The 24,287-nt window shown below is 57.3% G+C and overlaps 2 protein-coding genes across 10 annotated transcripts in view; one reads left to right on the top strand and one right to left on the bottom strand.

The window, feature by feature from the left end:
- LOC115864025 (chloride channel protein ClC-Ka) overlaps window positions 1-4,285 on the top strand; it is a 12,089-nt gene extending 7,804 nt beyond the window's left edge. For 2 of the 3 annotated variants that reach the window (XM_060310719.1, XM_060310714.1), the window contains 5 exons: window positions 300-433; window positions 2,098-2,186; window positions 2,334-2,417; window positions 3,178-3,264; window positions 3,746-4,285. In XM_060310719.1, coding sequence (XP_060166702.1) covers window positions 300-433; window positions 2,098-2,186; window positions 2,334-2,417; window positions 3,178-3,264; window positions 3,746-3,793 — 442 coding nt within the window. In that variant the 3' untranslated portion in view covers window positions 3,794-4,285. The remainder of the gene's footprint in view (window positions 1-299; window positions 434-2,097; window positions 2,187-2,333; window positions 2,418-3,177; window positions 3,265-3,745) is intronic. The other variant, XM_030877386.2, reaches the window with a different exon arrangement.
- FAM131C (family with sequence similarity 131 member C) lies at window positions 1,509-24,287 on the bottom strand. Of its 7 annotated transcripts, none has more exons than XR_011377574.1 (10): window positions 24,090-24,287; window positions 10,727-10,842; window positions 9,811-9,846; window positions 9,452-9,545; window positions 6,764-6,946; window positions 6,387-6,497; window positions 3,998-5,567; window positions 2,551-2,655; window positions 1,841-1,937; window positions 1,509-1,697 (listed from the first exon to the last, which is right to left on the bottom strand). XR_011377574.1 is itself a non-coding variant. In XM_030865680.2 (7 exons), the coding sequence occupies exons 1-7, from the start codon at window positions 24,109-24,111 to the stop codon at window positions 5,299-5,301; spliced, it is 831 nt and encodes a 276-aa protein (XP_030721540.1). In that variant the 5' UTR covers window positions 24,112-24,287; the 3' UTR covers window positions 1,509-5,298. The 7 variants fall into 7 exon arrangements, 1 of the variants encoding a protein (XP_030721540.1); XR_011377575.1 differs by having other exon boundaries at window positions 1,509-1,937; window positions 3,998-4,173; window positions 4,390-5,567; XR_011377576.1 differs by having other exon boundaries at window positions 1,509-1,937; window positions 3,998-5,074; window positions 5,247-5,567.

Here is a 24,287-nt window from a genome sequence, read left to right as displayed (position 1 = left end):
TTCCCTTTATGCCATAAAACTTTTCTTCAAATGAAATTCTCCAGCGACGGCTTCTGAATAGAACAGGTCAAAGTAGAGCTGGTGTAGGGGGGAGATAGGGGTCCAGAGGGCATAGGCCAGCTGGTCCCCAGGTTCCTCCCTCCCTACCTTGGGGTGCTAGGAGCTGTTCATCCCAGGAATCTCTTAGACCCTGCCCATGCTGAAGAACCGGCAAAACTCCTCCTGGCTCGCCCCAGCTTGTCCAGGGGTCTGGATAACCCGCCACCCCAGGACCTGATGGGAGCATCCCTCTGCCCCAGCTCTCACCATGTAATTGTGGAGCACTTCATGAACTGTACCATCACCACGCTGGCCAAGGACACACCGCAGGAGGAGGTGGTCAAGGTCGTGACCTCCACAGACACTGCCGAGTACCCCCTGGTGGAGAGCACAGGTGCCCGACAGGAAGGGGGAGCACGAATGGGGAGGAGGCATTCCCTCTACCTTCCTCTTGGACCTGGGAGGGTCAGGCCCAGGAATGGGTAAGCAGGGCATTGTACCTATCAGGCACCTGGATCCAAAACCGGGCTCTGCAACTGTGTGACCTTGGGCAAGTCACTTCACCTCTCCGAGCCTCAGTTTCCTCATTGGTAAAATGGAGGTAATAGCCATCCTACTTGCGGAGCTTAGTCCTACTTACATCCTACAGTAGGATGATGGGAACACTACTAGGGCCTCCCAGAAGGCTCCTTCCCTCAGTCTCCCCTTCAGGCATTCCCCAACTGAGTCACCTCCCTCAACCCTGTTGCCATGAGAAAGACATCCTTTTAGAGAAAAATGAGTGGGGGCCCTTGTTAAAAGACACATAAGCTGAATTTTGGGAGAGGACCTAGCTAGAGCATCATTTCCCTCTAGGACAAGTACAGTATGAGTGGGAAAGATAAGCTGGGGGGTAGGGAGGGGACAGCCATGCCCCACTCAGGGCCACTGTCAGCCCATATGTCCCCTTTGTGCAAATGAAACAAAATGCACACTTGGCAGCATAGCACAGCTGGATTTTGATCCACACTTGTCCTTTGGGCAGGTATCTTGTGCAGTGAGCAACCTGCACAACCGTATGGGTCATCCCCATACCTACCCCAAGAGGCATAAAGCTATTTATGAGCAGCAGAACTGTAGTAAATCCCTTAAGCTCTATGAACTGCAGTTGCCACATCTGGAAAATAGGGAGGACAGAGTTGTCAGAGGTTCTCATCCCAAAGGCCAGGCCCTTCTCCCCACCCAAATTGGGACACCTATAACATTATCCCACAGAACACGCCAAATATCACACTTGAAAATACCTGCACATGGGTGACCCCTCAAGAAGCTTCACCCCCCCTGCTAGAACAAGACAGACTCCACTTCTACCCTTAGAGCCACAGGAAGCAAAGAGTTCCCAACCAGCACAGGCCCAGCCTGTGGGACCTGCTGCTCATCCAAGAAACAGCTTTAATTGTTTTTGTTTTTAAACAGGGAGCCTTCGTATGTCCAGTTGTAAAGTTTTTATTTTACTGGACAAAAATCAAAACTATCAGGCTGTCCCTCAAAACGAAATACCTGCAGACTCCAGTGGTACCCTGCAGTGAGGCTCGCCAGGCCTCCAGCACACAGGAGGACCTCAGGACATGGCGGCCTTCCAGGTTCATGCCTTCACTGGGCTGAGCCAGTGCAACTTCCTATGGGAAACGAGGGACAAAGCCCAGCCCTGACGCACAGACAGTTTCATGCAGGTGTCCCAGACCTGCTCCTGCCTTGAGGCCCTGCCAGGTGGGGCATCTTGGGGTGGGCAGGTTACCTCCCGGCCCCCTGGCAGCCTTACCTGGCCACCCTCAGCTACCACTCCTCCACGTCAGAAGCTGAGTGACCTTGGGCAAGACAACTAACCTCTCTGTGCCTCTGAGCCTCGGTTTCCTCTCCTGTAAAATGGGTGATAATAGTTCCTGACCCATAGGTGCTGTATGTTCCCGAGAGTCATGAGAACACCCAGCATCGTTCTTGGCACATCGTAGCAGTCCAGTAAACGTAAGTTCCTTTTTCATAATGTGGCTTTTTTCCTCTCCCTCTCCACTTGTCCAGAGTCTCAGATACTGGTGGGCACCGTGCGAAGGGCACACCTGGTGCAGGCCCTCCAGGCTGAGCCACCCTCCCGGGTTCCAGGACACCAGGTGAGTGCTCATATGAGGTGTGAGTAGAGGATGGGGAGTCAGCAGGGTTGTGAGGGGAGTGGCCAGCTGATAGCCTGTGGTTTGAGAGGGGCTGCCTGGGGAAGGGGGAGCTGTCCCAGGCCCCCATAACCCTTCCCCCATCCCCAGCAGTGTCTGCAGGACATCTTGGCTGGGGGCTGCCCCGTGGAGCCAGTGACCCTGAAGCTGTCCCCGGAGACCTCCCTGCACCAGGTAATGGCGAAATTTTTCGCTGTGGGCAGACAGGGGCCCTGGGATAGAGGGGAAGAGCCTGAGAGGGAAACTTGGCTCCAGCTTCCCGGACATGCTGTGTGGCTTTCTGTTCCTCCTGGGCCTGCTTCCTCACCTGTGGAATGGGCATGCAGTTCCTGCCCTCTCTGTCTCTCAGTTCCAGGGCTGTTGGGATGATGCAGAGACTAGGGAAGAGGGAGAGCTTGGGAACCAGAAGATTCTGGATGGAAAGAAAGAGTGGTTAAAAATATGTCTTTTCATCAAGGCACACGTGGGTTTCAATTTCAGGTCTACTACATTCTGCCTGTGTGATCTTGGGCAAAGTACTTAATCACTCTGAATGCTGATCCCCTCCCCCCTGCAAGCACAGAGCCTGGCACATGGGTCATGGAGGGACAGAAGCAGGTTGGGGACCTAAGGGTGGCCCCAACCCCTCTGTGCCAGTGGATGATGCCAGATGATGCTGAAAAACGGGTCCTTTCCACTAGTCCCTTGTGTGGACTCTGGGGACCCCTGGTGGTCACATTGGACATTGCAGGCCCAGGTCTTGGTCTCCCACCCTCCATCACAGCTGTCCAGCCCTCCCAGGCTCAGAAACAAGGTGGGGTGGGCACCACTGGGACAGAGCCTGGCCCGGGCCTTCACCTCTGCTCAAAGCTGCCAAGCTAGGAAGAAACTGAAGCCAGAGGGTTCGGGTCGGTGTCACCTATCCTCCAGTGTTTCCTAACCGCCCCCCCTGCAGGCACACAACCTCTTCGAGCTGTTGAAACTTCAGTCCCTCTTCGTGACGTCTCAGGGCAGAGCTGTGGGCTTCGTGTCTTGGGTGGAGGTACCATGGTCCCAAGGGTGGAGCAAAGGGGAGGAGCCATGCTCAAACAGGCTGGGGAGGTGGGGGGGGCACCAAAATTCTGCCATCAAATTTGGAGGGGCCTTGGGACTTCCCTGGTGGTCCCGTGGTTAAGATTCTGCTCTTCCACTGCAGGGGGCGTGGGTTCGATCCCTGGTCGGGGAACTAAGATCCCACATGCCGCACAGCGTGGCCAAAAAAAAAAAAAACTTGGAGGGGCCTCATGGGATTCTGATGAGCCTCACTTCCTGGCCCAGAGTAGCCAGCCACTTGGTCCAGCTACCTCTACCTTATTTTGTGGCCAGCCCTGCCATTCTCTGGGCCTCAATGATCTGATCTATGCAATAGGGAGGCACTGGCTCTAAAATTCACTCCAGAATCAACCCTTAGGGGAGTCAAACTATACTGGTGCCCCCCACTTGCAATCTCCTCTACATCCTCCCCACTCTGTTCTCTGTTCTAGTTGAAGAAAGCAATTTCCAACCTGACAAACCCTCCTGCCCCAAAGTGAGCCAGCCTGGCAAGATGAAACAGGGCCCCTCAGCTGCCCTGGTGACGGAGATGGGGCAGAGACCCTGCCTCTCTCCCCCCCCATCATAACGCACCCCTCCCCTCCAGCCCAGCTCAACTCTTCGGCAAAGTAGGCAGCTAAGCTAGCACTGAAGAGGCCCCATAGTCACCACGTCCCATTCTCCATGAAACAAGTGCTACCTGCCTTGAAGGACAAATCCCCCTCTGGACAGAACTCAGAACGCAAGACAGCAGAAAACCAGCATATGGTGGGTGCTCCATGAAAGAATCAAATTCACGAATGAAGACATTGGGATATTCTGTCGCCAAGGGCACGCAGAGATGCCCTCTGAGGGTTGTATGACTCCCAACCGGAGGCTCCTGAGAAAAAATAAAGCTGATTGCCAGAGCCGTCTGTCCCTCATCTCAGCATCCAGGGTGTTATCTTGCCGCCTCAGCAAGGCCACATTTGCCGGCCCTGAGTGAGCTCTTGGGGGCCCCCTGGTGGTCATGTGGGCCTTGCAGGCCTGGGGCCTGGTTTCCCACGCCTCCTCATGTCCCCCTTCCCGGCAGGGAGTTATGAAAGCAGGTTCCCACCAGGTCTTATGATGCCTGTCGTCATGTGTGAGCACGACCCTGTGGCCCAGTTTCCCTCACTCCAGCAGCCTCAGCCTCCTCCTTGGCTGAGCCAGGGTTGACACAGCGGGGTCCCCACGTGTGGTTCCTTGGAGAGTCCACAGAGCCTTAAGCATCCTCCACGGGGACCCTCCTGGCTGCTGGCAGCAGGTTGACCAGCTGTCTGTGTATTTTGGGGGTAGGGGCCCTCTCCAAAGTCCTTCTAGAGCTCCCCCCGCCAGGGCCTGAGGACATGCCGTCCCCAGCAGAGACCAGGCCAAGTTCCTCCAGGGTGAATCCACCACTTTAATGTCTTCAGAGAACCTTCAGGGAGATGGGAGGAGAGAGCAAGGATGGGGGAGCAGGGCACCAGGGAGCAGATCCAGAGAGTGACGGACAGACAGACACTCCAGAGACAGAATCCTCGTGAAGAGCACTAAGGAGCAGATGTTAGGTACCCCAAGAGGCCACCCCGCCTCTGGTGGGGGGCAGGAGCACAGAGGGGAGGGGCGAGGAACCGAGCCCTGGGGTCGAGGCGGGTCTCCCAGGCCCCTCCGCGGTTGTCTGCCTGGGAACCTGGCTGTTGGCCCCTCTGGGCGGCCTGCCTGCTGTCTGCTGAGAGTCCTTGAGCTCGCTGATGGCAGAAACTGCAGGGGAAGGTGCCCGCCTGAGCCAAGTAAAGAGGGAGAAGGGGATTACGGCTCCCACTGCGGGGGGCAGGTCCACAGAGGCACGGAATGGTCCCCAAGGAATGCTGGCCCCCATCCCTGCCGCACCCACCCCGTGCCTGCCCTGAGGGGTCAAGAGATGCCCAGCCAGACCCTGGTGTCCTGATATACCTGGGCTTCCCACCAGGCAAGGTCATGGCGTGAGCAGGCTCCGGCCCCCGCCTCAGTTATAGAACACCTCGTCCTCCTCCGAGAGGGAGCCACTGTCCACCGACGGGAGGGAGCCCTGCAGGCGGGCCCCACCCTCGGGCCCCGGGGCCCCCAGGAGCCGCTGCCAGCGCTGCTGTTCGGGGCTGGGGGGCTGCGGGCCAGAGGCTATGGTGGGGGGCTCGTCAGATGAGGGCCATCCATCGGGGGAGGAGAAGGCCAGAAGACTGTCATCCTGCGAGGGGACACTCAGAAGACTGTCCTGAAGGTAGATGCTCTCCAGGTCTGGAAAAGCAGCAGGGGTGTGGGGGTGAGGAAGGGAGTTCAGAAGACCCGGCTCCACACCCTCTCCGGGAGTGTGAGGCAGGGAGAGGGGCAGAAGACCTGCCTCCAAATCTGGCTTTGTCACTGCCAAGCTGTGTGACCTTGGTCACGTCACTGAACCTCTCTGAGCCCCAGTTTCTCCCTGGGGGGGTGACAGGGTGGTGGTGGCAGTGGCAGTGAGCAGAATAGTTAAGAGCAGGCTCTGGAGCCAGAGCCCTCAAATCCCTCTGCGCTCTGAGAAGTGGGACAGCCAGCGCTCTTCCCAGGCCTCCACTCCCTTCCCTGCCCTCACTGTCGCCGGGAGGAGCAGATGAGATAGTGGGTGCAGGCGCCACCTAGGACCCAGGCTCCCTGAAGCCCTCGGTAGTAACCTGGGGTCCTAGAAAGGTGTTAAGGCTCAGATCCTGGCTCTGATGCCTGTAGCTGTGTAATCTGAGGTGAGTGTCTTGATGCCTCCGTTTCCCTCATTTGTAAAATGGAGGTAACAGCACCTACTTCCTAGAGCTGTCATAAGAATAAAGTGAAATAACACATGTAAAGCACTTAGCACAGTGAGCACTTAATTCATGTTATCTATCTGTCTATCATCTATCTTTCTCTCCTTTATGCTCGCGGCACTCCTTGGGCAATGGGCAGGGCAAGGATCACCAGCCCCATTTTTCAGATGAAGAAAAACTAAGGCTGAGGGACAGAGGGGCTTGTCTGAGGTCACAGGGCAGAGAGGGCACGCGGCCCCAGCTCTGCCACACCCAGCCCACCCTGGCGCCCGCCGGGCTGTACCCTGTAGCTGGATGACGTCCTGGGGGCTGTTCTCTGGGGGCAGCTCCTCGTCGTCCAGCGAGGACCAGGCACTCAGTGTGGCCTCCGTGATGGCAAACTGCTCGGCAACCCCTGTAGGGGATGGACCCGGCTCAGCAGGGGCACGGGCAGAGGGTGTGGGGGGCCTCCGGTGCCAGGTCAGGCTGGCACCAGACACTGCCTTTGGGGCTGCCCATCCATGCCCGGGCACGCTGATCAGCATGTGCCCACCAATGCCCCGGCCACCCCATGGCATTATTCTTGCCTGCCCAGACGATGCCCAGGTGGTGACCCTGGGTCCCCTAAGGACTACAGCCCCAGCCAGTCCCCGTCCCCAAGCTCCCCCTCCGCCCTCTGACCTGCAGCAAAGCGGGCCTCGCGCAGCTCATCTGGGAGGCAGCAGTAATGCTCGTCCTCGGCTGTGGACAACTCCCAGCCTGAGCGCTGGGCACTCCAGCCCTTCCACTCGATGAGGTGGGCCACGCGGCCACGTGCCATGGCCGTGGGCTTTGTGATGTGGTCCTTGATGCTCTGCACCACTCCTGGGGCAATTGAGGGCAGCTGAGTGATGGTTCTGACCCAAGGCCCAGCTCAGGGCCCCACCCCCAATACCCCAGGCCCTCCAGTACCTCAGGGCAATCCAATGGCCTGTACCGCACATCCATTCAGCGCCCCGTCCTCTCCCAGTGCCCTGCGTCTGCAAAACCCACACCCACAGAGCCTGTACCTGTCCAGTTCCTCCCGCCAGGACAATGCCTCGTGCCCGCTGCCCGCTTGCCCCGCGCCCTCCCACAGCCTGAGGCCCTCTCACGGAGATGCTCCCCACACATCTGCAGGCCCCACGCCCCCCGCCGTGTCCTGCTTCCAGTCAATGCTCCTGCCCACCTGGCGCTTCTTCTCCAGACCTGTCACACCCTTCATTCCCTCTGTGACCAAGTTTATACCCTTCTGCTCAAGGAGATTCACTCAAGGATCCATTCAAGACCCACCCAGCCCTCCCTGTATCCATTAGTTAACAAGTTCCAAGAGAGAGCAGCCCCTGTGCCTAGGACACTGCCCGCTCAGCTGAGGGTGAGACCTGTAGCAGGCAGGGAAGGCTTCCTGGAAGAGGTAGACTGGAGTCCAGCTTGGAAGGCAGCTTGAGTTGGATAAACAGAGGCAAGACTGGAGGCTATTCCAGAGATGAGAAGAGGATGAAGGCATAGAAGAGTCTGGCATGGTTCCAGGACCACTGGGGACAAGACATGGGGCAACACGAGGAGCAGGGAGGCAGGAGAGGCTGGGAAGCCCAACAGGGGCCAGACCGGGGGCTCAGTGAGCCAGACTGAGGGTGCCACTGTTCTTCTTAGAGCAATGGGGAGCCATAGCAGGGTAATGAGCAAGAGAGTGACAAGCCAGACCTGTCGTTTAGGAAGAACATTAGGGGCCATTTAGAAGAGGATTAGGGGCCAAGGGTGGAGACAGGGGGACATTAGGGGCCATTGAAGGGATCCAGCAAGAGACAGGACAGGGCTGGGCAGATGGGGAGGAGGGCCTGGAGGGGTTCTTGTGAGTAGACCGGTCGGATGTGGAAGATGATAGATAGAAGGTTGTCAAGAATGATTCGGCATCTCCTTTAACCCAGGCTGAGAACTCAGATCTGGGAGTCACTGGTCCCAGAAGCCATGACGTGAGAAGCAGCAATATTTAAGAAAGAAAGGCATCCATGAAGGAAACTGAGACATAAAGCTCTGGGGAAATGGGAAAGATGGAGGTGGAAAGAAGGGGGAGACCCCCCCCACAGGTTGGGGAGTGCTGGCAACCAGAGAAGGTTTCTGGAGGCGGTGGTTCAGTGGCCCCCCGAGGCGCAGGTGAGGTGGAGGGAAGGGGTTTCAGGTGGAGGGAACGACAGGGGCAAATGTGCGGGGGCAGCAAGGGCCCCCTGGGGAGCTGTGAGGGATGTAAAGAATGGGAGCCTGAGGATCAAGGAGCAAAGCTGCGAGCAGAGGCTGGCCGGCTGAGAAGAGCCGGCGCTGTGGTCAACGCGGGGCAGATGCCGTGCTGGTCCGGCGTGCCCACCCCCTGCCGCTGCAGGTGCTGCTGCCGGCTCACACCTGTGCCCTTCTTGGGAGCCTTGCCCTTAGCTGATGGGAGCTGCCTCACCCAGAGGTGCTCGGAAGGTGGCAGCCAGTGATGGACCGATGGAGGAGTAACATGAAACCAGCCACCTTGGGACTTCCCTGGTGGCGCAGTGGTTAAGAATCCGCCTGCCAATGCGGGGGACATGGGTTCGAGCCCTGGTCCAGAAAGATCCCACATGCCGCGGAGCAACTAAGCCCGCAAGCCACAACTACTGAGCCCGCGTGCCACAACTACTGAAGCCCGCGCGCCTAGAGCCCACGCTCCACAAAGAAGAGTGGCCCCCACTCACGCAACTAGAGAAAGCCCGTGCACAGCAGTGAAGACCTAACACAGCCAAAACAAACAAACAAACAAATACATTTATAAAAACAAAACCCAGCCACCTTGCCCCAAAGTGCCATGAATTCTGTGGTGCGAGTCATGCTCCTGTGCTCCCCATGGGATCAGGCTGAGAAAGACAAGACTTCCGCAGCTACACCTCTGCTGAGCTCCCTCCCCTGCCCTGTCCTGCTGCCCTTGCTCCCTACAGGCTTCCTCCGGGAATAACCTCTCAGGAAATCACTAGCACAATTCCCCTCTTGGGCTCTGCTTCTAGGGAATCTGACCCAAGTTGGCACGAGGGCAGGTTTCATGTGCTGCAGAGAAGCAGGGAGACCACAGCTGGCAGACACCTGGAAAATTGGGGCCATCCCCTCAGAACTTGTGGAGAACCCAACAATTTAACCCATGGTGGGGTCGGGGGTGGGGTGGGGTGGGCAGGAACCCTAAGTCCTGCAGAGCTCAGCACGGAGCCTGGCATTTAGAAAGTGCTGAATCCAGCAGGGCCGCAGTCCTTCCAGCTGCAATTCAGCTTTGACCTTCCCACCGCCAGGGCCTGGGGGTTGCTATGCGAACTTCCAGGACAGGAGAGGGCAGCTGGAGCTTACCCACGAGGGACGAGGTGGCCAGGGCTGCCACGTTGTAGTTGCTGGAGCAGGATCTGGAGTCGGACAGGTAGCCGTTGGTGGTCTGGAAGCACCTCTGGAGAAACAGGGGTCGGGGGTGAGCAGGGTGGGGCAGACCTGCAAGATGATTTCCCCCCACCCCTCCCATCCCCATTACGCACCCTCCCCACATCCTCTGGCCATCTTGCCACTCCTCCACAGGACCATCCCCAGCCCTGTTTCCATCAGGCCCCCCTCCCCCAGGGCTGGCAGCCCTGTGTGCCCAGGCTGGGCCCAGCAGAGGGAGGGGCAATGGTGTCAGCTGGGGCTGGCTAGACTGGGGGATGGGCAAGTGCACTGACCTGCCAAGGATCCCAACAGAAATCCATCTGTTTGTCCTAAAACAAGAGGAGAAAGAGGAACAGGCAGGGTCTGGCCCACTGCGCCAGCAGATGGCGCGAATCCTGGAGCCCTGGCTGGTGGTGTGGGTCAGCCTTCTGGTCGCCCCTGAGGTCGGGGTCTGCCTATTCATGGGTCATGCCCTGGTGTCCCCTGGCATGCAGAGAGAGGAGCGGGGGGTGCAATGATGGCTCTGCCAGGAGACGCAGTGGGTTAGGGGATAGATCAGACCTGGGCTGGCCTTTGACTCTGCCACTTCCACCTGGGTATCCTTGGACTAGTGACTTAACATCTCAGAACATCAGCTTCGTCCTCTGTAAAATGGTAACAATGCCATTTATCTCACAGGTTGTGCTGAAGCGTAAATGACATAACGTAGGCAAAGTGCCTAGCACGACGCTTAGCATGTGGTATGTGCTCAAAAAAAAAAAAAAAAGGGTAATTATATCAACTGGTAGGTTCAAGCCACAACCTCTGGGGCAAAGATGGAAATTATGCACGGGATTTGCGGCCCTAGCAAGATCGTCCTGATCTACCTGGACTGAGAATTCCATTCCTGTACTCTCCAGCTGGAGTGCAGGCTGCTAAGGAGTCCGTGGGCTGGTAACAGAACATCTAATCTGCAAGGCTGAGTTAACTTGGGTGGGAAGCCCTTCAGCGTGGGACTCTCTTTTCTAAATAGGTCTGGTCCAGTCCCTGATGCCCAGCCCAATTCAGACCTTCATCCAGCTGAATACCAACCCTGAGGGGTAGCGGCCAAGTTCGGCAGGGACAGAGGAGGCTGAGATGGTTTCTGCTCCCTGTGGGGAGCTGTAGGGCACAGCCCAGGAAACAGGGCATACGTGGGGGTGAAGGTGGGGACGAAGCGTGACCAGTTACCTTGCCAATGACATGGTCTGGAGCCATGATGGGTGGGCGGCTGGAGGGCGAGTCTGGGCTCAGGGGGGCCGTGCCCTGGGGCATGGGGCAGTCCTTGTGGGAACTTGTGAGCAAATCTGGAAAAAAGAAAGACAAGGAACTTAGAAAAGCCCAGAGCTCTCTTGCTCACGAAGCTTGTTCAAGCCAGTCCTGAGAGATGGGCGTTACTATATTATTACATCATTTCGTAGAAAACAGACTCAAGCTCACAGCAGGTGAGGAGTCCAGCCAGATCCCCTCAGTGGGGGTTACTTGCCCACCTGCTTGTTACTCCATTTGCACTAATTCTAGTACCCACACTCCAGCAATTTTTTGACCTCACGGAGACCTCCAATCCACTTATTCTACCTTCCACTAACTCCTCATGTCCTCACTTCCCTCCTGGCCCAGCTAAGACTTACTGGCGCATCCTACAAGCTCTCCTTTGCAGACGCCCTTAACTCTCTTAACCCTGTTTAGTCTAACCCTCTGCCTGCTTCGTGCCTGGACCCTTCGAGCTGCACGTCGCTGGGGAAAGTCACGGGCGTCATGTTAAACCGGCACCTGCCAGCCTCACACAGCCCGCTACCCAAGGATCCTTCTAGGTTTCTGATTCCTGCTAGTTTGCGTCCTGCGAGGTTGACTACCTCATCCTCTTTCCTTCTTGAACTCCCAACACTGACACCCCTGCTGCTCCCCGGACCTTGCTGCTGGCTTCTCTCCAGCCCTCAATGCAACCCAGGAGCCATCAGAAGGCATCACCCCACTCTCTCCACCTCAAATCATTGCCCTGCCCGCATGCCACATCGTCTGCTTTCCTTCTTGTGACAAAGGAATAACTGTCCCCGCTGGGTCCAAGACCAGTCCCTCCCCGCCCCCGCCCCCCGGGGCTCTGGGCTCCGTCTCTGCCCTCCCTCCAGGGCAGGCTTCTGTGCTTTCTCGTGTTGCCTGTGTTCCCTCCCGACCAAGCCAGTCCATCAGCGTGGCACGGGCTGCAATGCCTCGCGGCCCAGGGACTCTTGCCAGCATCCCCTCTCCTCTCTTCTGCCTCATGGAGTCCCGTCACCTCTGGGCCAGCCCCCAGCCCCCTCTCTTCCCCCCTTTAAAGACCTACTCCCAGCCCCTGCTTCCCTCTACTCCGTGCTCACTCCTCTGTCCCCTTCGTGGCCAGACTTGTGTCCGACCTCTACTTCCCATCTTTCCCCATTTTCTCCTCCGCCTGTCCCAACCAGCCTTTCATGAGACAGCCCTTGGCAAGTGGCCAGAATCCTGCACGCGCGGGGTTGCGGGGGCGGCAACTTCAGCGGCCCCATCTTCGGTGGCCACCCAGGAGGCACAAGGGTGTCGCCCATCCCTCCTTCCCTCTCCAGCCACACCCTTCTCCCGGCTTCCCTCCCACGTCCATGGCACTCTTCTTCATCCTCCCTCACTGCTCATCCCCTGAGCCCGCCCCACCGCTCCATCCCGCGCCCCTTGCCTCCCTTCTCTCTCTCCCAAGAGATCTCACCCATATGTGGCTGACACCCACATTTACACCTCCAGCCCCGACTCTTTGCTTGAGCTCTTGAATGAGTTTCCAGCTCCCTACATGGGTGCCCAACAGGCATCTCAAGCAAACCCCGGGCAAAATGGAACTTGCAAACCTGAGTCCACCTTCCGTTACTTCCCCAATTCTAGAAAATGATGCAATGGTCCGCCCAGCTGTACCAACAAAAAATCCAGGAGCTTTCTGGGTGTCCTGCTTTCCCCACCTCTCCCCAACAACCCCATCCAATCACCCAGCAAGTCCCACTGGCTCTCTCTCAGAGCTCCATTCCAGATTTATCCTTCTCCATACCCGCCACTGTTCCCCTGGTGGGACCCATCACCTTCTCTCACCAACAGTCACCTGCTTCCCCTCCTGGCCCTGCCATCCACTCTCTACCCAGCAGCACAGGGACATTGCATTCCAGGTCAGACTGTCTTCACCTGCCCTGGCTTCCTTGCATCGCACTTTAGGAGAAGAGCCAGCCCCTCACCTCGGCCTTCAGGGCCGTACACGTCAGCTCGCCCACTCCTGACCTCAGTCCTCTGCCCGCCCCCTCGCTCACTGTTTCGGCCACTCTGGCCTCCTTGCTGCTCCTCCAATGGCCAAGCTTGTTCTTTGGCCTTGCTGTCCCCTCCCCTGTGCCTGGAACACTCTCTCCCCAGATCTTCCTGAACCTCATCATCCAGGACTCAGCTCAAGAGAGCCCTTCCCTGGCCACGCTGTTCAATGTGGCCCTCCCTGTCCCCATGCCGGCCACCAGTCATCACCCTCTGATATTTTTGTTTATTTAAGAGTCCGACCGCTCTCCCCACAACGAAAGTGAGCACCTTGAGCACGGAGACCATGGCAACCCTGCTCAGCGCTCTGCGTCTTAGAGCCCCGCCTGCACTTAGTAGGTGCTCTGTAAACATCTGTGGGGATGATGTCCACCTTTATTACAGCATTTAGCACAGGATGTCTGGTAAAATTATTTATGTGTGTGGTGGGGGCGGGGCAGGCATCGGCCTGCCCCTGATGCATCCCCAGGGCCCACCACACTGTAAGTTCACAGTCCTTGCTGAGGGAATGAACACCTTGACCTGAGCAACTGGAATTGCTGGACTGAATCGCTGGGCCAAATTGAAGAGGACTCCTCCACCCCCCCACCCCCCCAGGATGACAGAGAACACCATGATCATTCATTTGATTCATGCATTTAGTTACTCTTCCATTCACTGAAAAGTATTAGCTGAGCACCTACTATGCGCCTGGGGACACAATGGTGAAGAAGACAGAGGTGGTTTCTGCCCTCATGGAGCTGACGTTCTAGTGAGGGAGAGAGACTATTAACCGAAAACTCACAAATGAGTCAGACCCATTAGGAAACAATAATAGCTATGAAGGAAAAAATGACAGCGTAAGTGGGAGAGGCTAGAGAGGGCTTCTCAGAGCTGAGGCCTGAGCATCAGGAAAAGCCCTGTTATGTCCAGATCTGGGGGATGATCGTTCATTCATTCATTCATGCATTCATTCATCCATCCATCCATCCATCCATTCCTTCACCCGCTGAGCACCCATCTACTGGACGTCTACACTGTGCAAGCACCTGGGTACAAGGTAGGATTAACTCCATCCCTGCCCTCGGGGAGCTCCCAGTTTGATGCAGGAACACCTCCCCCGCAGAGCCCCTCATTCAAACACAAGGCTGAGCCAGGGGAACAGCAGTACCAGAGGACCGCTCTGCTTTCTACATTCTCCTTTCTCAGTGTGATGGCAGAGTCCCCACCTTGACCTAGAGAGGAAGGAATCTGTGGCTCAACCTGACAGGTGAGGAAACTGAGGCACAGATGGAGAAGCCACTAGCCCCAGGCACACAGTCAGTCGCCGGCAGTCAGGACCTGAGTCCTGTGGGTCTGACGCCGAGGTTCACTCTCTTCCAAAGCACAAAAAGAGTTTTGATGAGCTCAGGGTGGGGGTTGGGGGCTGCGCAGGAGAGCTGATGGCAGGGAGTTGGCCAGGAGGTAGGCGGTCCAGGAGAGCTGGGGATGGTGGTGCGGGAAGACGGTGGGGACGGCGCGGGTGGGCGGGGCTTGCACGAAGCCATGGGGTCTGGAAGGAGTCGGCCAGGAGCAGAAGCGTCTGGGCTGCCACAGGGAAGGGGGCCCTCTGCGGGACACTGGTCCCAGCCTGCAGCCTATCCAGCCCTGGGCACTGGCTCCCACCACCCCTTTCTGGCTTGGGCCAGCGCGGGCAGAGGCGGAGGAGCTGACGGCATGGAAGCCGACGGGGCTTCCTGGAAGAAGCTGAGGCCAGGGAGGGTCTGAGGCTGGAGATGAGAGACGTCAGGCAACCCCAGAGACGGGGCTGGGGGCGCCACTGGTGGATGGAGGAGAGTGGGCTGAACTGGAGACTCGGGGTACAAGGGAGGGAAGAACTGGGTGGCAGGGGACGGTGTGGCTGCTGCACCCAATCCCCCAGATCCCGGTGGATCTGTTTCTCCCGATTTTGTGCACCCACAGCCCCCTCCCCACGTACTTTGCTTCCAACAGGCAGCACCTGAGGCTCTTTCTAGGCGGGCTGCCCGCGGGCAACTGGGCTGAAACTGAGAAGTGATGCTGCTCCCACCGGAGCGGCCCTTAGCCCATGACTGGAGGGGCAGGACCCCAGGTCCTCTGTTTTGGGTGGGAAAACACTGAGCTTCACTTTCATCCCAGAGTTCCCTGTGGGATTAGGCGGAAACCACCCCCCGCAGGACGACAGACACCCTTTCCTGGCTGCATCTCCTCTGCCTCACTCTCTCCACTCCTGTACTGGTTTCCTCTCTAAGATTTCCTTCACATTCCAGCTGTACCCACTCACACTCCAGCTGTACCCCCATCCCCGTTTCAGGGTCTGCTCCTGAGGAACTGCTCCTAAGACAGCTGGGTGAGGCTCTGGTGCCAGACTGCCCAGTTCAAATCCTGGGTCTGCCCTTTATGACCGTGGGACCTTGAACAAGTGACTTTGCCTCTCCAAGCCTCTACTTCCACATCTGTAAAATGGGCAGCTGAGGGGGACTGCTCCTGTTCCTCAGGAATTGTCTACCAGGATCCAAACTGAGAACCAAGACGCTTTGAGGGCCCCGCTTTTGAAGAAAGTCGCTGTCAGGGGGTGGAGGCGGGATGGGGGTAGCAGACGCTCTCTTCAAAGTGGCTGAAACCGGCTCTGCTACCCCAGCCGTCAACCCCCTTCTGACTCTGACTACCTATTTCTCCCCACGGGGGCTCCCAGAGACTCCCCTGCAGAAATCTGGGAAGCTTGCAAAGGGGAACATTGTGTTGTCAAGGGTCAAGGAGATACTGAGGAAGGGGCCAGGTTTAAGCCTTGCTCCGCCCAAGGCTCCGTTTTTGCTCCATTCGTGAGCAGTCCCCTAAGAGGGCTGCTTGCAGGCATGAGGACCCCAGCCCCAAGAGGCTGCAGGGTGGATCACTTTAGGGGGAAAAGGGAATTCGGCAGGGAATGCAAGAGGTCAAATCAGGTCAGATCTCCCACAACATGGGCTCTATAGTGGGGAGCCCCTCCCGCCGCCACCATGGCTCCCCAGAGAATTCACACGTGCTAACCCGAGAGACCCTGGCCCCCCTCCCACCTCATGTCCCTCCTCTCCTCCTCTCTCACTCCAACACACTCCTGCCTCAGGGCCTTTGCACTGCCCGTTTGTTCCTTTTCTCCATCTGGGACTCTCCTGCCACCTACAGGTTCACTCCCTCCCTCCGTTCATGTCTCTGCTCAGATGTTACAACCTCAGCGAGGCCTCCCCCAACCATCTTATTTAATATGACACCCGACTCTTTCTATCCCTTCACCCTGTTTTACACCCATCACTCCACAATGTGTGTGTCTGTTTCCTTGTTCATGGTTTCTCACTGGAACATGAGCTCTGTGAGGACTGGGACCTGGTGTTATTTGCTACGTTAGTCCCAGCACCTGCCTAGGGCCTGGCACATAGTAGGTGCTCATTAAACATTTGTTGTAAGAATGAATATTTGCTTGCCTACAACACAGAGGCTTCATCGCTGAGCCAGTGGTAGCCAAGGGAGACCACTAGAGCTCCAGATAAATACAAATGTCTAGGCCATTTTTTCTCAAGTTCCTCATGCCAGACCCCACCATGTCAGAGAAGAAAGGGACCCAGAGAGGAGAGGGAGGCCTGCAGAGTAAAGAGCAGCCAGCCATGGCCGACGGGGAGAAGGAGAGGGTCAGACGGGGTGCGAGATGCAAGTTGTCATCCAAACTGGGTGGACTGGACTTATTGTCCAGAAGAGGCTAGAGAGTTCTGGAATCTGCCCGAAGGCTGTTACGGGTGGGCAGGTCAGGGAGGTTCAAGTGAGACTGTCTGGAGAGGGGACTGGAGAAAAGGACAGTGGAGCCAGGTTAAGCCCCCACCCGCTGAATCCACAGCTCAGTGACCCGGGTGCTAAGAACAGCGAGGGCAGCGTGGGATCATGGGGGCTAAGCCGTGCACCCCATAGTGTCCAATACATCTTGCTCTTTATGCCCAGTCCTGGCTGTGTGACCCTGACAGAGTCCTGCCCCGCTCCGGGCATCAGAGTTTCCATGTGTGCAAAGGCAACGTTCCAGGTCCCTCAAAGGTGGTGTTCAAACCAGGGGCGCAAAAAAAAAAAAAAATTAAAAAAAAAAAACAAAAAAACCAGGGGCGCATCCTTTAGTGGGTCAAGCAAGCAATTTACTAGGTCATATTTTAAAAGAATGAAGTAGAATTGAGTAGAATAGAAAACATCAGAACCCACTGCAGAGACAGGCTAAGTCTTATTTCACGAAGCCTCTGTTTAAATTGCACAGACACACATGTGTGCACCTGTGTGTGTACTGGATTACGATGCGAAATAATTTATTCTTATGGGTCCAGTCAAAAAAGTTTGAAAGTCGCACTCTTAAGGTGCCAGCGTGCACAAGCTGGGGCCTCCAAGGTGGAGACAGGGTGATGCTGGCTACAGACTACCCCTGGGAACTCTGAAGGGTGAGGGAATATCTCCAGGCCCCTGCCCATCGCCCGAAGCTGTTTTAGAACTCTGCAACCACGGGCCAGGGAGCAAGGGGAGCTGGCAGGTGATGTCCAAGGCCTGGAGGGACGTGACTTGAACAAAGTGATCTGTCGACGTGGTGGCGGACGTGGGCTCCTGGCTCCCAGCCCCCTCCCCAGCTTTCCTGCCCCCCACCTCAGCGGGGGTGCAGGCGCCTCTGCCAAAGCTGCCTTCTCCCCTGAGGACTTTGGCCCCGTGATGTCACAGACTGGTTGCTATGGAGACGTCAGGTAATGAACCAGCCCAGGGTGAAATCACAGGCTGCTTTTCGCCCAGCTGGGACTGGCAGCCACGTCACCACCGGCAACTGGAAAAACACAGCTTTCATGTGGGGTGGGGGCTGGGGGATAGCCTGAGGAGACCCCTAGCCTCTGCTCCTGTGGGCACCTTCCTCTCCCAAGGGAGCTGTGGAGATACCCCCCCCTTTCCCAGTCCACACCCTACTTCCCCGAACTCAAGGTCTGAGGCTCCTTCTGACTGCCCCCCTCCCCCACCTGCCCTGGCCACAGAAGTGACGGGCCTCTGGTTGCCACGGCAGCCTGGACGGGGCCACCCTGATCCTTCAAAGAGAGGGGTGTCATCTAGATGTCCCCTCCATCCCTCTGCCTTCAACCGGAGCTTCCCTGCGAACCAAGGATGCTTCCTGCCTTCCCATGCCAGCTCCTCAACCTGCTAGAGTCCAGCCACCCGAGCAGATCCTCCTGATGTTTCACCTAAACCCCCCTGGCTGCAAATGCTCCCACACTGGTTTTCTCTGCTCGTTCCTTGGGTGCGTCTGCAACACTACCACCCAGATTCTTCTCACTTCCTTCCCAGTCGTCCAGCCTCTTGAGCTGTTCCTTGGTGCCTATGTCCCAGCCCACTTGTCATCGTGGCTGCCACCTCCCCCAAAGTGTCTCCCAGGGCTCCACACCCCGGGAGGACATAGTGGTTCCAGGCTTAACCTTGCTCCTTCTCAGCAGCCCAGAGAGGGCAGACCTCCTCTTGAAAGCACACAGTAAACTGAGCAGCAGTCGAAGCCCCTTGTGATGACCCTCCCTGGACAGTCACGGGCCTCCCCACTAAGCTTCTTGGGACCCCTGCAGCCAAGGACACGATGCGGTCCTCCAGCCATCTGCACCCTAGGTGTGTGCCGCGCAGCTGTAACATGCCAGGTTCCTGCCTTGCACCGAAGACAGCACAGCGGGCAAGGCCTTCCTTGCACAGTCCCTGCCCTGGGTTTAAATCCTGGCTTTTCACTGTCAGCTCCAGGGCTGTGCGCCTGTGACGCGGCCCCTGGGAGCCTCAGCGTTCTCATCTGTGAAATGAGAATACTGGCGGGTGGCCGTGAGGATGAAGCACTCCATAAACGACAGCGGCTCTGTCCCCCCTCTCCTCCAAGACCTCACATCCTCTTTCTGGACCCTGGGACAGATCTCAGGCACCACTCCTCTGGTCCTTCCCCAGGGCTGGAGCTTGCCCTGGGGGACTCTGCAGACGGAGGCCACCAAGGGTGAGTCCTTGTGAGTCACTGCCATGGCCGCAGTCCGTCCCTCTGAACTTGGCAGTGGCCTGGCCTTTAGGAGACAAAGTGCCCCCCGCCCCCCAGGACACTGATTTACAGGTCACCAGGTCCATGTCCACGGCAGTAGCTCCATAAGTGAGTCGATACAACTCAGAGCTGCCCAAAGGGGTCCCTTTCCATGTTCTCTTCAGGACTTTCCACACATCCTAGCTCCTTTTTACTCCCTCTGCCATCCTGTGGCCCAACTTCTTTGAACACCCTGATCTAGCCTCACCTCCTCCAGGCAGCCTGCCTAGATTGTCTTCAGATGTATTAGGCTATTACCTTACCAGCAGCCCTAATGGGCAAAGTCTGGCATACAGTGATTTGCTTGCACTGTTTATTGAACACCTACTATGTGTCAAGTACTATCCTAGGCCTTTCGATCCATTATCTCTGATTCAATCTTAATAACAACCCAGCAAAGTAGGTACTGTTATGCCCATTTTACATATGGGGAAACTGAGGCTCAGAGAGGTTAAATCACCTCTGCAAGGTCACCTACTAGTAAGTGGCGGAAATGAGGTTCAAACCTAGGCCAGTCTGAAACGCCAAAGCTTGTGCTCCAACCACTGACCAGCGCTGATCTCCTGAGAGGGTCCTCAGGCTGTTTTTCCACCTGTGTGTCCGGCCTCCCCCACTAGACAATTCCAAGGGCAAGGCTGTGTCTCCCTCCTCAGACTGTGAGCTTCTAAATGGCAAGGCCGATGGGGGCGGGGGATGAATTGGGAGATTGGGATTGACATATATACACTATTGATACTATGTATAAAATAGATAACTAATGAGAACATACTGTATAGACAGGGAACTCTACTCAATGCTCTATGGTGACCTAAATGGGAAGGAAATCCAAAAAAGAGGGGATATATGTATACGTATAGCTGATTCACTTTGCTGTACAGCAAAAACTAACACAACACTGTAAAGCCACTATACTCCAATAAAAATTTTTTTAAAAAGGGGGGGCAAGGCCCCATCTACCCCTTCCTCAGTCTCTCCACCGTGCCCAGGGGGACTCTGCTCACGGCTCTGCTAGGGCCAAGGTGAGACGGGCCTTGGGGGCTGGGAATGGAGGGGTCACAGTCAGTGGGCCTGAGTACTGGGGGTGGTTCTGGTCGGCTCCTTTAGAGCTTGTGCCTCCTCCCAGACATAATCAGATGCCTGGCCTTCCAGAAGGAACTCCTCGGTCTCCAGTTTCTGCTCTCACCACCCGCCAGTGCCCGGTGCACTAGACCCAGGCGGGAGGTGCGGGGGGTGGGGGTGGGGCAAGAGGCTGATGGGTTGGCCTGGAGGAGTGGGCTGGGGCGGAAAGGGACAGGCAGAGAGGCTCCGGAGCCAGGGGCATGGGATGGGCACTGAGAGACCCGGAGCTGGACAGAGCGGGGTAGACAGATTGCTCTGTACAGATTGTCACCATCGGTGGTAGCAAAGCCCAAACCGAATGCTAACACTGGAGTTATTCCAGAGGGCTGAATTTCTCGAGCGTTGGCCACACGCTCAGTACCTCCCTCCATGTGGGGACATGAGAAAGCAAAGGGCAGGTGTTCCGTGCTCAGGCTCTGGGATCCTGGATCCCAGACAGTCCTGGATTCAAATCCTGCCTCTCTGTGTTCTGGCTGTGTGACCTCAGGTAAGACCCTTCCCATCTCTGAGCCCTACATCCCCCCTCCAGGGCTGAATGAGGACTAACGAGGCCAGGTGAGTGATGCCTCAGGCAGCGCAGGATAAGCAGCCAACAAATGGTGGCTTAAAAATAGATAATGAACACAAAATAGCCTCCAGAAGCAGCCTTTGTTGCCTTAATCTGGTCCCAATCACTTTCCCCCATGTTCTCAGCACCTCAAATGCTTGTTTCTTTTCCCATGAGGCAGGACGGTGCCCTGAAGCCTCCGTAGCTTGCCCTTTCCCAGCCAAGAGAGGGTCTGGATTAGCTGTCTACATGGAAGGGTAATAATAAGAATTAAAGTGACAGCTAACACAGTATTTACTACATGCCAGGTACTGGTCTGAGTGCTTTACGTGAATTAAGTCATTTAATCCCCTCCCAGTAACTCAAAGATGTCAATACCAGTGTTATTCCCATTTTACAGACGAGAACACTGAGATACATATACAAGGTTAAGTAACTTGCTGAGGTCACAAAGCTAGTGGATGGCGGAGCAGGGATGCGAACCCAGGCTAGCCGGCTCCAGAGTCCACACTCTTTTTTTAAAAAAATTAATTAATTTACTTTTGGCTGCGTTGGGTCTTCGTTGCTGCATGCGAGCTTTCTCTAGTTGCGGCGAGTGGGGGCTACTCTTCGTTGTGGTGCATGGGCTCTAGGCGTGCAGGATTCAGTACTTGTGGTGCATGGGCTTAGTTGCTCCATCACATGTGGGATCTTCCCGGACCAGGGCTCTACCCGTGTCCCCTGCATTGGCAGGCGGATTCTTAACCACTGTGCCACCAGGGAAGTCCCAGAGTCTGCACTCTTAGCCTCCCAGGCCTGGCTCGCAGAAGCTAACTGCTGCCCAGTGCTGGGATGGGGTGGCTCTCCCAGGTGTGGCTTGCACCTGGGGTTTGGCTGGGGTGGCCCCCATTGCACGTGGGCTCTGGACTTGGTATGGGCGTCAGCAGGAGGTCAGCAATTCCTGGCCTGGCTGCAGGTTGAGCCCTTGACACAGGGAAGTGCTTCAAGTAACAGGGCTGTTGTTAGCAACTGGTGCAGGTGTGGAGACCCAGAGGCTCGTGGGGGCTCCAGCTGGCAGCTGGAGAGGAGTAGGACAGCCCGGCCCTGGGTCCGAGGGCTGGCTGTGTGGTGCAGAGGACAAGGGCCCAGGCTCCAGAGTCAGCGTGACTGGTTTCAAGTCCTGCTTCTGCTCTTTCTTTCTTTCCTTCTCCCTTTCTCTCTCCCTTCGTTCTTTCAAAATATTTATTTATTTATTTTTGGCTGCATCGGGTCTTAGTTGCGGCATGCGGGATCTTTCACTGTGGCACGCGGGCTTCTCTCTAGTTGTGGCGCGAGGGCTTAGTTGCCCCGCAGCATGTGGGATCTTACTTCCTTGACCAGGGATTGAACCTGTGTCCCCTGCATTGGAAGGCGGATTCTTAACCACTGGACCACCAGGGAAGCCCTGCTCTTTCTTAGCTATGCAGCCTCGGGCTCTGCTCAGTTTCCCTGCTTGTAAAAATGGGGACTGTGATAGTATAAGACCCCAAGTTAGCTAGTTGCGCCTTGAATGTTCCCACCAGTACTCGGTAAGCCGTAAGCACTCTGGAAGCATTAGTGATGACTAGAGGGGTGGGTGGCCTCCACTTAGTGGTTTGGTCACCCAGAACCCGGAGTACTGGGACGACGGCTGTCCTCTGCTGAAGTGGTCTCACACCTTCTTTACGGGCATCCAACTCGCCTGCGTGCATGTTGAGACTGGAAGTAGGCCGACCCCTCAGGACGGGGACAAGGTCAGAATACACAACGGGGAGCCCAAGCCACTGAAGGAAGGGTGGAGAAGACCCATCTCAGGCCAGTGTGACCTCAGACAGGCAGGGCAGAGGGTTCCAGCACCAGGTATGGGGTAGCAGCCAGAGGACCTGGGTCCCAGCCCCAATCCTGGCACCACCTGGCAGCCTGACCTTGGTCTGCAGGTCACAGGCAAGTCCACCTGGGGCTGGGCCTCCAGCACCTGGCACAGGATGGCCAAGTGATGGGGGAGGGACACAGTCAACAAGGAAACTCCAGATCCCCAACACCTGGAGCCTGCCCAGAGCCTTCGAGGTTTCTGCAGACACACTGAGAGCCTGTGGGTTCTGAAGAACACGACATACTCTTCACTCTTAATACCACCTTCCCCTCTGGCCAGGCTGTAGGCGTCAGAGCACATGCTGTGCTGGGCTCACCGCCTCTGGGTGCCCAGCATGTATACAGTGCCTGGCACACAGTAGGTGTCATGCTAACAGCAGCTTAATGAATAAGTAAGTGAATGAACCTTACGCAGCCTAAGCCCCACCCAGGATCCCAGCCCCGACACCCTCCTGAGACACCCTAAGCCACTTACCTGAATGTCCCACATGGACTTGTGGGCAGAGCCCCACAGAGGCCAGAGGATGGGGGGAGGGGACAAGGTCCCCTCCAGAACCTGCCCAGCCCCTCCCCAAGGCCTGGGCATCCCTCCACACCTGAGTAAGCTACTGGGGGTGATGGGTGGGGTGGCAGCCCCCCAAGGCCATGGTTGGAGTCAGTGGATTGGGCTTCAGCCTGCAGAGCTGGAGCCAAGGCCTCAGTCACCCCCTCACCTCACCCCCCCCAACTGGTCCCACTGTGGGGTGAAGTTACCAGGGTGGGAGAATGACCCAGCCAGCCTCTTCTACAATGCTGCTCAGCAGCCTGTCGGGAAACTGATGGTGGGGAGGGTTCCAAAGACCCATCTGCCCACCCCCCCCTGCTCTGTGTAGAAGTCCCTGCCACCCCCAAACCTCCCCCCACCCAGGGCAGCTCTCTCAGGCTCCCTGGGGACCACCTTGGGGAGAGCCATGGAGCTCAGGCACAGAAGGAGAGTGGGATAGTGCCCAAAGGCCCAGGGGTTACTGGGAACATCAGCTGTCTCTGTCCCTTCCTGTCCCCTGACTGAGGATGGGGGTGGGGCTGAGGAGTTAGGGATGAGGGTGGGGGAAGGGGAACCTCCTTTATAACCTGTTCATCTCCATTAACCCCTTGCTGCCAATGGGGTTCAGGGTCTCTGAAGACAGGGGCATGGGGTAAGGGGACAGAGTGGGGACACTGAACTACTAAGGCCTGTGTCTTGCGGGGTGTGGGAAGGAGGGTCAGCTTGCTCTCCTGGTGCCCCGCAGTGACCCCAGAGAAGCCAGGAGCAAGCAGAAGCCTCCGTCCCTTCCGAGGCACACGGCAGGGGGTGTGTGGCTGCCTGCTGGAAAGGAAGCGACCCTGCTTCTGCCGCCTGGTGCGGTGTGGGTCTAAGCGGGGCTGGGGATGCGGTGACCTCCCCACGCTCTCTCTCCGCGCTGCTACCCCCCCCCACAACGCCCTGTCCCCCTCGGGGCACCGTGTCCCCTGGGGCTCGGCGGGGGTGGGGTGCGGCCGGCCGGGAAGGGCGGGTCGTCCCCACTACCCCCACCGAGGTTCTTTGGAGCGGCCGAGGGGACGTGCGCGCGTCCCCGGCGCGGGGCCCCGGACGCCCGATGTCCTTCCCTTACGGTCCGCGGCCCCCTCACCTCGCGACACGCAGGAGCCCATCACGGGGCCGCGGGGCCGGGCCGCTGCGCCTTGGGTGCGCCGGGCCGCCGGGCGCTCATGTCTCCTCGGGCTCGGGGCTCACGCGCGGCGCTGGCGCAGCGGAAGCGCGGACGAGCGGAGAAGGGGCCGGGGCTCCGCTCGCCTCAGCCGCCGCTCCCGCCGGGTCGTCCACGCCA

This window comes from Globicephala melas, chromosome 1 (genome assembly GCF_963455315.2).
Source record: "Globicephala melas chromosome 1, mGloMel1.2, whole genome shotgun sequence".
Classification (NCBI taxonomy): domain Eukaryota; kingdom Metazoa; phylum Chordata; class Mammalia; order Artiodactyla; family Delphinidae; genus Globicephala; species Globicephala melas.
Note: the sequence above shows the minus strand (reverse complement) of the source record. Positions and strands in the feature narration are given on the sequence as shown.